This window comes from Strongylocentrotus purpuratus, unplaced genomic scaffold, assembly GCF_000002235.5.
Source record: "Strongylocentrotus purpuratus isolate Spur 01 unplaced genomic scaffold, Spur_5.0 spur5_scaffold_19, whole genome shotgun sequence".
NCBI lineage: Eukaryota > Metazoa > Echinodermata > Echinoidea > Camarodonta > Strongylocentrotidae > Strongylocentrotus > Strongylocentrotus purpuratus.
This window is the reverse complement of record NW_022145604.1, coordinates 7886091-7902513: the sequence shown is the minus strand read 5'-3', so window position 1 is coordinate 7902513 and position 16423 is coordinate 7886091. Positions and strand designations below refer to the sequence as shown.

Below are 16423 nucleotides of genomic sequence, written 5' to 3'. Positions count from 1 at the left end.
TCCACCTTAAGCTTTGGTCACAAATCAGGCGAAATTGGCTCGAAACTCACCGCCCGGCCGCCGAGCAGGCTACTTTTAGGTGTTGTGACCATAACTTTAATCAACTCGCTACCCGCCTTCTTTTCTCTGCCCTCTATTTATATCTCTTTTGAAATTGATTTTAGACAGTTTGTCTGAAATACGATGTAATTCCTTTATCATGTTAATCGTTCCTTACATTTTCCATAGATTGTGCAATTCATTTGTCGTATGTTTGTTTATCTGAACCTACACGCATCAATTTATTTCAACATCATTATTACGCCTCTGACTTGATGTACTACTATTACTGTTCAGTATTATGTAGACATTAACATTTATTTGGTTCGTTTCCCTGTAATACAACTCTGCAAGTCAGCCAATTGGCCGCCAGTGAACTTTTCAATTATCCATTACTACATGTACTATTGTATTAACCTTGAACTAATGTGGTTGGTATTTAGTAGTCTGCTTCTTGGCCACTTGTATGAGTGCAGTTTCGACCTACAGAGTGACATTACAAAAAAAAAACACTTTTGAGTGATCTATTGTTTCAAAAGAATATCGCTTTCATACCTCTTGTTATTGGCCTTGAAATCGATCTAACACTTTGATTATCTCTCAAGTTATCGGACAGAGCCGTGGTTTTTAAGAAATTATTAGTACATGTAGTGCAAGAGTCAAACAAGACAATGAAACTACAGTAGATTCGTTTGGTCTGGTTAGAAATAAGAAAGATACTAAATCTCTTCAAAACGTCTAATTGAAACTTTAAAACACTCTTTACCCATCATTAATACCCAGTTTCGGTTATATCCATCAATATTCAAGTAAAATCATTTGGATTTATATAACGCTTACTCCGAAACATCGTCTCTCAGCGCTTTTCAGATATTATTAATCCGGTCACCTAATTCAATCACGCACTACTTGCACCATTTCCACTCCCTGGGGAGTATTCCTAACCTTTGGGGATCTTGGGGGCATATCGAAATTATTCACACAAAAGCTTTCTTCAACCTACCAGGTCACCACATATATATATTTAAGCCTTGCCAAAGGACATTAGTGCCGTTTCGGGAATCGAACCCACGACCTTTGCATTTCAAGACATGTGCTTAAACCACTCGACTTCGACGTCTCTACTTAAAGCCATGACACCAAGCAAACATCATTTAATAAATGGAGCAAGGGTTTAATGATGATTTTTTTTTTTTGGTAAATATTTATTTCGATATTCACTTTCGTTGGTGTCCTTGTTTGCAAACACAAGCGGTTCATTCTCTTTATAAGTAAAAACATAATTTCTTGGGGGGGGGTCTTGAAAAGAAAGGTAAATATATACTCACAAACATTTCCTACCCAAAGATAACATTTACTTGCGGGACACGCGCTGTTTTTTTTTCGTTTGAACACAGTAAACATGCCAATCAATTGTATAGAGAGAACATCCTTAATATTACACTCTACATATCTCTAAAAGGACGTGCAATATATAAGTGATCATAGTGGATAAAGATTGAGAGAACAAGGTCATTTGGTCAGGGGAAAAGTGTGAGTGGGGATCGTCATCTTCATTCTAAGTTTTATTTTCCCGGCCCTATCTCTCATTTTTCTCTTTCTGTATTTTCATGTATATGTTCAGAATCAGAAGGGCCTCAACTCTTTGTTAAAGTATATGAGTTAACACTCTTCTGGTCCCAAAGAAACGTTTCAACTCAGATGATGTTCAGAGAGCTGTATGGTCTCATTTTTAATCTTGACGGTGTGGTGCGCCGACACGTCCCAGTACAGGTAGGCCACACAAAATGTGACCCTCGACCCTAGAATTTGGCTTCAATCTGTAGACATCATTACCGTCGCTATCGTTACATACTTACAGATAACACTATTAATTCATTCAATAACTTTAGCCACTTATTTACAGCTTATTTTACAGGTAACATACAGTGTAATCGAAGTGTATACAGTATTTTGTTTCTCCTGTTTAGTTCTTTTGTTGTTATCATCTTAGTGTTTTTAAGGAAAGAAAATCAAAATTCCTAAAGCTCTGTCCAAATCAAGGAGACTCTGCACAATAATATCAATGAGGATTTTTGTATTTGTGACAAACAGACTTAAGTAGAATTTTTTTTTTTTTAAACATAATGAAAGAATGCAGATTAGATACGATTGTGCATATTTACATCATTCTTCAGAAGAAGAAAAAACCCTTGCAACTCGGGTGACTTTCAATTTGAAAAGGAATCAATTTGAAAGAAGTTATTTATCGTTGCACAAGATGCATCTTTTACTACAATTCTAATACGACAATCAACCTATTAGTGAATGCGCCAATTTATTGAACACAACGTTAGCACCGCTGTTAATTTGCATTTATTTTCTGGTAAGATGATACGCTGAAAAGGTGCGTCAAAGACCGTGACAGTCACTGACGCAATCCTGAGTCAGCAAACGACGCCTCGTGTGCAATAGCCATCATGTCTTGTTAGCCACTTATATTTGATGCAGTAATCGATGGAGGTGTTTCCGATTTTTGTGTCAAACCGAAAAATTTCTTCAGCCCTTTTCTGAAGTGCCGATATTTCAAGGTGTATATAAAAGGATTGATACACATGTTAAAGAATGCGAGATAAACAGTAAAATTATTAGAAGGACCGGTAATTAAGTTTTCTCCTTTACCGAGGTTGTAACCCAGGTAAATAATATGGTTAGGTGCCCAACAGATTGCATACGTCACGCTGACTATGATTAGAGTCTTGATGACGTTTACCCTCGCCCTTTCACGGTGGTTGGCTGGTGGATTCGGCGTGCGATCTGCATTCATAGTGTGACGTCTGTTTGACTCTGCGACGTCGTTGTCAACCCGTTGACGAAGCGTCTTCTCAATGCTAGAGTAAGCAAACGCCATGATGACTAACGGGAGAAGAAACGTTATGAGGAACGTCATGCACCCGGCGAGAACCTTCAGCTGTGGACTGGTATATTGAACGTCGCAGTTGCCATTCGAATGCTGATTGACTACAGCCCAGTAGATCTTGTACACGAAGCCAATTATCCAAGGAACCGCGGCCAGAGCCGGGGTGCGGCGGTTACTGAAATGGTTGCGGTAGCTAACTGGGAACACAACCGCAACATACCGCTCTAACGTCAGGAGAACTAGATTAAACGTCGAAGCAACAGTCATTGCCCAGAAGATGTACTTGGAGTTCCAGATAGCGCAGACGAACTCGGCGGCGGGTTCACTTTCTGGCACAGACAGGGGAGGAGCGATGAACATCGCGAAGAGAAGAATCGACGTCATCATGTCGATGACGGATTGGTTGATGATGAAGGCGTTGGTGGTTGTCCGTAGCTCCTTGATGCTGATCATGACCACGAGAACGAGGCCATTCCCGAGAATCCCTACAGATCCCAGAAGAGCGTAGAAAGTTACTGAGGTTATACTTGGTTCATCACCTGTGGTATTCATGATCAGTCGTAGAGGAGAGATTATTGCAAAAATGTTGTTTTCCCTCCAATCCTGCGTTCATGACCGACTGTTGTTTCTCATGATGAATTATAAGAGAAGCTACTGTTCTCACCTTGTGGTGTCAGGCCCCTTTGTATGTTTCACAATAAGAATTAACAAGGGTAAATTAATTTTATCGATAAACAACGCCAACAGTCACCAAAACGACGAGTCTATGACAATATCAGAACTAATTGTTCTTTGCCAATTAAGTGACAAATAGAAAATGAAAGAGATATATACCAGGAAGTTGGCGATTGATGATAAATATCTGAATAACATTAAGCGTGATAAATGAGGACTGATTGGATGAACAGAAGCATGTATATGAAGAGGACAGCGCATGCGCGCAATTATATACTTTCAGCGGGTTAGTTGGCATGATTATGTCTCATTGATGAATCTGCTTGCTTATTGTACATACATGTTCTAATGTCAACTCGAGTCATATTATTTCTTTTTAATAAAGACGGCAAAACTGTAAAAATAAGAAGAGCATTTTTGTTATGTAATAAGCCCACTCCATGTTAAATTTTGTTTGTTTTTGTATATGCATTTACATTTCGTTGGCTGCCCCCAAGAAGAACATTTATTTATTTATTCATGTATTCATTTATTCATTTATTCATTAATTCATTTATTCATTTATTCATTTATTTATTTATTTCTGATATGAACTATGTATTGTCTATGGCAGTAACAGCCTGTTCGATGGCAGCCGACGATTTGTAAAAAAAGTACACGAGTGTTATACTTCCTTCTTCAATTTCCAAAGTCCTTCGTGCCAGTTGTTATTTGGAAATGATAAAAGAGACCTTGTATTTCTGAAGTGCCTATAATGACCTTAAGAAACCTGTGCGCCAAATATTACTTTCAATATAGATTGTTAATTGTTATATATGTAAACATGTATATGTATCAAGTGCAAGTGATAATTTTCTAGGAAGACGGTGTTCCTGTACTTTCAGCACTCAAGTCGCTTATTACACCCTAGCAAAGTACAATTCTAGAAGGAGTTATTAAAGACGATGTTACAGATAGGCGTTTGTCTTTGCAATATGTTCGAAGCCACTACAATAAATATGAAAATAGGTACTTTGCACAAGTACTTTTGCACTTAAGAATACAAACCATTCGCATAACTGTATATGAAACACTAGCAATGAAATATTTTGTTGTAATTATAATTTGTTTGGTCAAGACGAATGTGGGCCTGAAAAAATTAAGTGCATATTATCATTGACGCATACGAATTTCAGAATGATCCCTTATCTAGTAAAATTACCAATGGTTACCTTTTCCCTTTTTTGCATCAAGTAAAAGCGATACTGAACTGATATACTTTCTGCCCTAGCGTACTGTTCTGAGCCATCTCTACACAGAGTTTGGCCAACCGGTTCGAGTTGGACACAATATGGTGACTAAGTTGCTTTGTTGGGCAAGCACACAAGAAAAGAATATACGCCATGTTGCGACCCAGTGAAACCATGTTGGCCAAACTCTGTGTAAAGATGGTTCTGCTGTTTATTGCACAGCGCCCGCTCTTGGTCAACTTACCAACAGTGCACAACCCCATACCTAATTCCCACTTCGCAGACAGAGAGTTCGATGAGAGAACCAACATCGCAGTTTATACGGAAGCAGCGAGTTACTGGACCATACTGCTACAGGTGACCTGAGAAGGCGCTAGAGGATATTTTACGATAGTGCTTCTAGTACAATGTGTCTTAAAGGTAAAAATCAGTATTGGAAACGCCCCAATTTCAAAAAATGAAATGGAAGCTCTCATTACCAATCATGTGAAAGAATATGTTTTGACTAATACATGATGATAAAAAAATTGCCGGGAAACCGCCTACTAATTCATATATTTGGTAAATTTGTTTCTCTCATTGTCTGTGAGAGATATAGGGTAGTCCCATATACATCTTTCTGTGTATAGTGTTTGTAACTTTACAAAGAATGGGCAAAATTTCTTATCATTTTGATGATTCCAGAACCTTGCAGATGCTAGATGCTAAATGATCAACCTTTTCTGATCGATTCCACAACGTTTCTTTCACAATGCAATCGCATGACAATAACTGGTCTTTACCTTTAAAGGGATAGTTGAGTTCTGTTTCAGAGGGCGCTACACAAAGTAATTGTTTTGTGAGATAATGAAAAACTGAGTGTCAAATTTGAAAGAACATAATATTTAAATGACAAATTCATCTTGTTTGATTAAAATCAGTTCAGAGACGGCTAAAATATCCATAAATATAACGATTTCGTACCACCACAAATATTAGATATTTTGAAAAATTTGAAAAAACCGTTGAAAAAACGAAATAACGGCTTTTACGTCGTATTTCAGCCAATGCCGCTGTATCTTTTTTGTTGGCATTTTCGTGTTGCTTATCTTACGCACAACCAGCCGGACCATGTATTGTTATTTTTAATTAAAACAATTAATTAACGGTCGCCGTGTTTTTTTTAAAAGTGGAGCTGTATTGGTATGATCGTATTGGCTAAATTCACACATTTTGTGGTCTAAAATTAACCGTTCATAGAAATTTTAGGTTCTAAAAGGGCACTAGAAATGTCATAGATAAGAGTAAGAGCAATAACCATGCACTTTGAAGGCATTTGCGGTCTGAAAACAGAACTCAACTATCCCTTTAAAGATAGCTCAGCGAAATTTACGTGTCCATAAACGCAAACTACATGGTTGTTAAGAATCGTTATTGTTAAAGACAAAGGTAGATCATATTGCTCTGATATGGAGCTGGTAAATGCATTTACCGTATTGATCAGGATTGACGTTAGCTAAAGGTTCATTCAGGTATGTCAAAAGAGAACTTTGAATTAAAAAAAAAACATAATTAACTATAGAATCCATATTGAAATTACCTGATTAAAATTAATCTGAGAAAAAGAAGAAATAAATATTAAACTTTAATTATATCTTTCACTTGGTTCTGTCTACCTTGTCGTCTTAGATTATAATACATCAAAGAATCAAACATTTCATTTATTCAAGTTGCATTTTGTTCTCAATTCTGACAGATGTAAGCATTCACTGTTAAAGTTAGCCCGGACTCCTTCTGTAATTTCTCCTTGCAACACGATTACTGAGGCTTTCGCCCCCACCCCCCCCCCCCCCCCCCCCCCAAAAAAAAAAAAAAAAAAAAAAAAATCCCAAGCCAATTCCAGTATTCTTATCCATCACATTTTAAGATGTGCAAACATTACGATGACGTATTATGTAATCGAAACATGAATACTATTTATTACGCAATTCAATATGGTATTCAATTCGCTCTTTAATTGGTTTCTTGGAAGTATTTCCAATCATATTTTGCATTAAAATTCGTGACATTTAGAGAAGCCAAAGGTCACTCCTTGCTACAAGACCCATGATACAATTACAACGGACTTAAATAGCGCCATCTATTGTTTGTAACAATGATCATGTTTCATATACCAAACAATAATACCAAATGTCAGTTAGATCGCATGCATTAACAGTATCCCTATTTGGTAAGATGAATTCAAAAAACCGATCTGTATACTTAAGGTTTATAAAATGCAAAATAATATTTGAAAACACGCTTCTAATAAAGCGATGATTGGAATAAAAATGATTTTAGAAGTGACAGTTCATGCACCCTCACTCCGACTTCGTCATCCAATTGTTCATGGTTCAGAATTTTTTTCAGGCTTCGAGCGCTATCTATAATTTCTGGATTTATATTCAACGTGAAATTATATTATACATGAATAAAATAGAATGAATTAAATTGTGTGTTCTTTGTAAACGTCTGATGTAGGTGTGCCATTATGCATTTCCCCTTTTTATTTTAATAATGTTGGAGAAAGAGGTTGATGAAAAGTTGAGGGAACCCCCCCCCCCCCCGCCACCAAATGGTGATAAGTTATGATTTTCAAAGTTGATAATGATCACGAACAAATTGGCAGCTTTACAGTCACGCTCTCAAAGAGGAGGGCAAATTGTACTTTAATTGTGTAAACATCGGAACAAGTATGCATGTTTTTCTCTGAGTAAAATTTAACCAATAATGGGTAATTTAAATGATTTGCAATAGAAATACAGCTGTTTGTTAAACGGTAAACTTGGGAACAGATTGTCTGTGCTCATTGTATTAATAGGCCTACTTATACATAATGATATAGAAATGGTCAGCACTGCCTCTCGAGGTTAAAACAAGAAATAGGAGGCCCATTCACCGTGTCCAACATCACGATGTAAGTAATTTTGGACCCAAAATGTATTTCAGTTTTTCGTAATATCAGTGACAGAAAGAACATTTTCACTATACAAAAGTTAAAAAAACAGAGCAATAATCGAGATTAGATCGTTCCATACTTTTAAACGACCTGCAGTTACCCCTTTCATTTTTTATTTCCCCTTTTTGTTTATTGGCGCCAGTTTATGCTTGGGCGGGATTTTCCAGTAGATGGTTGTTATGGTGACGTCGTTCTCGTCTGCCGATTAGTGGGTATGAAAAGCACTGTCTGGATGATAGCTCAAGCATTTACGCACTAATTTAGGAAGATCTCATCTGTGTCTTCCAACAGCTGTGATCCAAATATATACCATCTATTCACCTCACAGAACCGCTTCTCGGTCTTAACTAAAATACAGGTATCGTTAACAAAACCCTCATACGTCAAGACAAACTATTCTGCTAATGTGTGCTTATTAGCATTATATTTTGTTTTTCTGTAAATTGCCTGTAAATAATAGTAATGGTAAAAGATACCTCTATAGCACACATTTCTATTCAGTGACTATATGCTTTGGACAATGACGAAGATATAGGAAAAAAGTACGAATATACCATTCAAATTACGTACCGAAAATTAAAATTAGAATTTGTGTTTGATTGATCACAACTTAAACAATTCATAACGTTTTCATATTTAATCGGATTTACTCAAACTTTCACTGACCGGTTCCTTTCATTTTTTCTGTTTCGATTAAAAATGAACTTAATATCGGGGTGTATTTCCACTTCAATGGATCGAACCAATTAAGGTCCATGATCGAACATAGCATGAGAACCATACTGGCTTTATGATAATGTCAATCAATACATTTTATCATGGTCTAGTGGACACGTTACCTGACTGTGGATCCCATGGTTAGCAGTTCGAATCCCGTCGCGGCACTAGTTATTATTATTATTATATGGCAAGTCATTAATCTACAATAGCCACACTCCACCAAGGTGAGGTAAATGGGGACCTGGCAGGAATTAATTCCTCGAAATTGTATATAAAGCCAGGGTAATACCTGTGGAGCACCAGGAGGGTCAAGTATGACAGACATCAACACTCTTCAATAACACATTGTTATTATCATCATCATTATAATTATTGTAAGGAATATCATTACCATTAGTATTCTCATGATTAATTTTTATTATAATGAATATTATAATCATTGTTATAACTATGATTTATATTATCATTATTATTATTATATACCTATTATCATCATAAAACGGTGAAACAGTTGCTCAAATTTCTAATCTAATCGACCTAACTCTAACATGTTGAAGGCAGTTGATATGAAAAATAAATACAAATGTACATTTTGTTTTTATTGTGTGAACATTATTCCTCGAAAGTGGGGTTGTGGTGGTGGGGGGGGGGGGGGGGGTGTCGCGACCTTAGAGGTCAATGTAAACTATACTTTCCTGCTAACTTTGAACAGGTGTATGTGGCGTGTATTGGTGGTGATGGATACAGCATCAGGTCCAGTATATGTTGACAGAGAAAACAAAACAGAGCATTACAAAATAATATTATTCTCATTGTAATATAATTATAATTTTAAGTATTGTACCATCAGCTAACGAGGAGAGCCTTCTACAGAAACTTGATTTATGTTGGTAACCCACCACAGGCAATACTGGATATTTTGCTTTTCTTTTGTTATTGCATTTATTAATGTTAAACGCCTTAATTTTCGCAGAAATTAAATGAAAAAAAACTACAAAATGTACAATTTCAATGTGAAAATAATGTTCCCTTTTCCAGGAAACTAAAATAATGGTTTACATGACATATGTTATGTATACGATTATCTGCCCTCTGTTGTGTCTTCAATGGTCTTTAAAAGAGACATTACGAAATCAATCAATTACATTTTGTTAATCATTCCTGTTCATTACCTATTCAAATATTGAAACAATTCGATCATTTCGATGGCGTATTACATCCTCCTAACATGATTTCTATGGGATGTTTGTCTGCAAAAACGTATTTAAATCGAGTTGATTTCTTCAAATCTCTGCTTTCGTTCCTTTTGTATCGTAAGCGTTCATGACTCTTCTATTTATTCCTGTGATTTTAGGTTATAGAAGCTTCTCACAGTGAAAGGTTTTGGCAGATTTATGATTCTTTGGGCGGGGGGAGGAGGGGGGCACTGTTCCAATAAATCGTTAACAAGCGAAATGAAATTTAGCCAATATATGCATTAACATGTTAACCTGCTGAAGTTATCATATTTTGAAAAAAATATAGAAGAAAAAAAATACCATCATTTGATAAATACATATAGCAAAAGGGGAGTTTACCTACTGTTTTCCAGTAGGTAGGCTAAATCATCCGTTCACGTGCTCGATAATTTATTAAAGATATAGACCTCTTCCGGTTGGTTTCGACATCATCAGTGTTTGGGGCTCCTCTCTAGATAAATTATAAAGAATAGCCCTACAATAGTAGTTTTCTTTGTTTCGTTTCTTGTTTTGGTGGGGGTTGCAACTTTAAAATTGTCGTGAGAAAAGTCCCTAGCAGCGGTACACCACCCACAGTCACGTGACCTAGCTTCAAAGGCGGGTCCTGTCTGGTCGAATTTCTGGAAAAGCGTTTGGTGAGCCACCATGTCAAGATTGTAACACGGAAAAATCATCAGTCGGGACTGTGGCGTAAACTGGTAGTGACAGCTTTTGCACCGAGATCTCGGGGAGGGAATTTTCACCGGAAAGCAAGAGGTGTTGTCCGATGAGTTTGAGGATGGAAAAAGAGGGGGGTGGAACCAGTTCTGAGTTTACCATCACACACTACAACCAAGAAAGTCAAAGGGTCATCAGTTTTTGTCATCTACCGACGGTGGTGTTATCTATTCCATGTTAAAACTGTTTCATTGATGTATGAATGTATTCATGATCCAGAATTTCCATTTCGTTATATACCGTCTGCTGAAAACGGATGGGTGTTTACCTATGTACTCTAAGAAGTGAGCGCTCTTCTACAGTAGCTCTTAACACACGATCCCCTTTTCCCCTTAATATTGCATGTTACACCAAAGGAAATATATGCCAATATGATATCGACAAGGGTCCTACGGTTTGACAACAGATAATAACAGAGTTGAGAGAATGACGATGAATAGGAGGGGGGCGTCACCCCCATGTCCTTTTAGCGACGCCACTGTGGAAGGCCACAATGATGTGTCAGAGAGATGAGGAGAGTGAAGTTCTGAAGGGGACAAAAGTGCAATTGCGCCAGAAGTCATTTGGGTGATCCGTCTATCAGAAGAAGTAAATGCTGGATTGCAATAATGGATTTTTTAAAGAAAAAAAGTACTTAAAATCATGTAATGATTTAGATTTGAAAAGCGATAAAGGAATTTATAAATATATACAAACTTAGTTATGACAACAAGAAAATAATCTGTCCTCCGAATATTGTGAGGAGGATAAACCTTTAATAGATGGAGTACCATAATACACAACAAATATGGCAATACTTCCACGACATTATTTTCTATCTCTTGTTTAACTCTTGTGAAATAAATATACGTACACATGTTTTTCAACACAATCGATATAGTCAGTATGAAAAAAGGTCCAGGGAGGTGAGACATACCTCCCTGGAAGATCCCATGACAAGGAAGGCTACTACATTTTTGTTCCAATACGGGGGTTGTCAATTCAGGTAAAAACCCGGTCGGCAATATTAGCTATCGGATGCGGTTGGTTTATCAAAAAGTAGAGAGGCGATTTTTTTTTTTTTTTTAAATTGGAATGTGTCACCTTGGGTAGGATGAAGAAGGGAAAGATGAAGAAAGAAGAGAGAGAGAAAGATAGATGTATATATACATATATATATATATATATATGACAAAGAGGGTGAAAGAGAGAAATAGAGAGAGAGATGGAGAGAAAAGAGGAGAGATGGGCTGTTAGAGTGACCGAGAGACAGATGGAAAAAAAGAAATAGAAAGAGAGTGAGAATCAGGCAAACAGATATAAATTACTAGAATCACATCGATAACGCTAAATTAAAAACTGAAGTACGAATCCCCTATATTTGTCAGCAAGGTGACTTAAGATGCTCACATGTTAATATCTTACCATTTTCATATCATACAAAGTGTTCAATTAGGAGGAGAGAGACAGAGGGGGTACGGCCAAACGATTACGAGAAAATGGAAATTGATCTGCCAGAGTCATAGAGCAGTGCAATTTCGACAACATTTCAGGCAAGAAGCGGTTGTGAGAATGACAATGAAAGAGAGATAGACAAAGAGAAGGAGGGTTTAGAGAAAGAGGGAGAGGTATAACGACAGAGAGCGAGAGAGAGAGAAAGAGAGAAAGAAACGAAATAAACAACGACAGTGAACAGAGGGAAATATTGCTTAGCGATCAGAGATAAATACATATATGAGGGTGTGTTCGTGTGCGTTGTGTGTGCGTTAATACGTGTGTACATGTGTGAGAGAAGGGAATGTAGATGTGTGTGTGTGTGTGTGTGTGTGCGAGTGTGGGTGCATGTGAACGTATGATTGTGTGCGTGTGGGAGAGAGAGAAAGAGAGATCAACCACAAAGACATGTGAGAGAGAAATATATACATGAATATACAGAGATAGAGAGAGAGAGAGAAAGGGGGTGGGGTGGACTGAGGGTAGATTTCACTGTATGGGTTTTCCATCTGGATTTATCGAAGGCTCATTTGGCGTGTCAAGAAATGCAAAATTACCCTGTGAAACACATCCAGTAGCTATACTGCCACATAAGTCGCATTGACGTGGTATGACTAATATATAATGAGTACTGCTATAGCTTTGTTTAGTCATCCTCTTCCTTGAACAAGCGCCTGGTTTGTGCTTCAAAGAAAGAAGTATTTTCACCTGTATTAATCCTGAAAAAAGAAGAAATTAAGACATTATCTAATAGTATGACATAAGACTTTGAGATTACGCAAACCTCTTATCCTCATTTTTTAGACGTTCTAAATATCTATTCCTATGATTTATTATGATTTTAAAGAGTTTTATAACATGAAGGCCTGCATCAGAAATTTAAAAAACAAAACAATGTTACATGAGATATCTTTATTTCGGCATCCTCTTTATCATTGGCTCATTGAATACAACTGTAACTCAATCAAAAATTTCATGTATATTTGTATACATATGATTTACAAATATATGTTGGGCTCTACTACGTGCGGATTATAAACGCATTCAAAAACACAATAACAAGAATTGAAGAGTTCTGTATTACCATATTAGCCAAAATATATTTTCAAGCATGTTAGGATTAGTTTAGTTCCCTTTGGTTATATAATGTTTTACTTTCATTTCTCTACGTTCTTTAAGTGTGATATGTTATTTGTTTGATGTAACAAAAGACGCTTCTCTCCATTAGGGCAAGGATTCACACGCATTTCGTCTACACGCGTGTGTATGATTAGTGGGGTTTTATGAGCTTCGGTACTTCTAGCACGCGCCCATCGCCACTCGAGCGGCCAGCGGATCGCTGAAATATCTTGCGCCGAGATTGTCCGTGACAAGAATACCAGGTGCACCGTAAAGCGGGGAAGGTCGGAGGTTAGAGAAATATAAAAAAAAAAGATAGAGGCCTTAATTTGTGTCGATTATTTCACGTGTCCAGTCTTTTAGGTTTGAGGAGGGAAATTAATTGCAAGAGACGTGTAAATGGAAGGTTGAACAGATGCGAGTACACGACAGATATGTACCGTACACTGTAAATGGGCATTTACGACTTCAGTTCATAAAATGATTTGAATAATCAAATTTATTTTATAAATTCATCCATTGGACGTAATCCCTTGAGTTAGTAGCAGTTAAACAGGTTGAGTGTGTAAAAACGTAACGAGCAGAAGGACGAACAACATTTCGTACAAATCGAAACAAGGTCCAATGTTTGCAAATCTACGTGTTTGAGAGATAAATCACGTGTACATGCAGTAAGATAAAGCAAACTCTTAGTTGATGTATTTAATAACGATTGAGCATCCCATTTGGCTTTTCATATACAATTCGTTCGTAAAATCATGCGTAACTTTACGAACAGCTTTAAGAAACACCCCCCCCCCCCACCGGAATACGTAATACCTCATTGTAATGTTCGCAATTTTCAAAAGGTGACATACAACAGTATACAAGGCAATTTCAATTGCCTCATGTTGATTTTTGATTTTGCGATCTAATCGTGTGATCAATTTGTTTGCCTCTCAACCTCTCTCTCTCTCTCTCTCTCTCTTATTCTTTCTTTTACATCCGGTCATGCTATGCTAATTCATGCAAATATGCAAATAATTTCATTGTTATATGATTAATAAGCATTCGCACGATCACTAGTGCCTCTTAATTATTAATTTTTCGCTCTTAAGCTTATCTTAAGATAATAATAACAAGAATAATAATTAATTTTTATATAGCGCTTTATACAAATGTCTCTAAGACTTAGTACATCTCAAAATTGGAAAAATTTTACGAGAGTTTTACGCAGTAAATCTTAAAATTTGCAAAAAAACTAAAAACTAAGAACATTCTATAAATAAATCATTTTCATTTTTCTGGCGAATGTAATAATTTTTTAACTGGCGAATGTAATAAGGTTCAAAATATTATGTAGGCCTACTAGGCCTACATTTTTATATGATTTTCATAATAACAAAAATACACCAAGAATGATAAACTCCACACAATGAGATTTGTTTTTATAGATTTAATTCACAAAACACTGCATTTATTTCCATCGATTCATACTGAACTATTATCTGCAAAGTATTTACAAGATCTGTACAAATAAAGTACTTGACAGTATGATACAATAGTGACTTTGAAACAAGTACAATATAGTACTGTACCTTTGGGAAAGATTTGTACATAGTTGTGTCATTACAAAATACTTTTACATGTACTACATCATTTTGTTTACATACTTAGTATTGGCCAGTATTAAAATGGCTTTCCACTTTAATTTAACAACAAATTTAAAACGATGGCTAATTGAAATCTGAAAATGTCACATTTGATAAAGGAAATACATGTATATCGAAATACAATCTTCGTAGGTAGTCCAATTTTTGTATAATTTCACAGGAAATTACAAGTAGAGCCCGGGAAAGAACTGAGTCTATACATAACGCTTTAAAAACAACGTTTTTGTTGCAATTTAGGCTATGAAGTCACAGTTATCTTTCTCATTACAAGTAATAGTTTCGGCAAAGTTAGTCTTGCCGTAACTATGATTTTAAAGCACGTGACATACAAATATCCATTTTCATGAACTTTTCATAACTTGTAGACAGTTTCAAACACAACTAAAGGTGTTTAATCCTTCCTTTTAAAGTCTAAAGTTCGTTGACCATATAATCATTCACATGTGAACAGCGTACTGCATTCAAATATTTCATAACACATTCTTGTAAAGAGAAGAATCTGAAATAAGACTACTAAACACATAACGTACTAAAATGACGTAACTTCACGGAATAATTATCAATTTGAAAAGAAAGAATACATTAGAATCGGTATCGAGTATTCAAGTTGAAATCTATAATATTTGGAGGTATCTTTGCAAACTCGAAGCCTATACAAGGAACCTGGAGGCCGATGCAATGGGACGCGATATTCATAGATGTATACACAAATTATAATCTACCCTGTAACCTAGTTCCGAATTCGTCACATCTCTGCCACGAAAATGTGGTTTATGAATATATACTTCACTAGATCTTGACCAGATATAGACCAAAATGATTGAAACAGCGTTTTACCAATTCATATGCAGATTGGCGGTCTCGATATAAAGTTGTAGGCCTATAATTATAAGAGTTAAATATTGTGATATTAAACGGCTAAATATCAAGAAAGAATCCTGTGAAAGATTTTATTTTATTTCATTTATTAATTTCTGCATCATCTTTTTGAAAGTGCATTTTAATGAAAATACTTGTAGTCATAAATCTGTCACAAGAAATACAAAAACCTACTCGGAATAGAAATATAAAAATCTTGTGACAGATATATAAGAACGTTGATTTATAGTTTAGATACAACATTATCCCGTCATTGGTACCCATGTATCCGAGCATACTACAGTGTATTTCAATTTTGAACGATGTAAACATGTAAAATAGGTAGTACTGTTAATGAAATAAAAAATAGGGTAAGCCTTATAATGTTATTGCATGCATTAAGTTGTCTGCAAATAAAATAACTCATTTAGGGAACAAAATACTCCTCAATAGATTGGCGCTACTGTATGTTGCTCATACAAAACGAAAACAAAACAAAAAAATGAAAACAAATCTAAAAAAGGGAAATTAAAATCGCGAAACAGTTCTTTTCTTGAGGTACATGAATACAAAAATGAAATCGATAGGTGTTAATTTCATGTGAAGATTTCCTTTGAAAATACGCTTCGTCTAGCTTTGTAGTTGTCATGTTAAATCATATGACAATCTTCGAATAATATCGCTTTTAGTGAGCTAGAACAAAACATCTAATAATCTATACATTACCATCCTAAAACATAATTCTACCGGATTTATTTACGTCATAGTACATCATAGAAATTTCCCTAAGCGGAGCAACATGTAGAACTATATCAAGATCAAATTTT

At 35.9% G+C, this 16423-nt stretch overlaps 1 protein-coding gene across 1 annotated transcript; it reads right to left on the bottom strand.

Moving 5' to 3' along the window:
* Positions 1-462: 462 nt before the first annotated feature.
* Positions 463-3490, bottom strand: LOC115926209 (cholecystokinin receptor-like). Its single transcript, XM_030990854.1, has 2 exons — positions 2792-3490; positions 463-522 (listed from the first exon to the last, which is right to left on the bottom strand). Exons 1-2 carry the CDS (start codon positions 3488-3490, stop codon positions 463-465), a joined length of 759 nt encoding a protein of 252 aa, XP_030846714.1.
* Positions 3491-16423: the final 12933 nt, after the last annotated feature.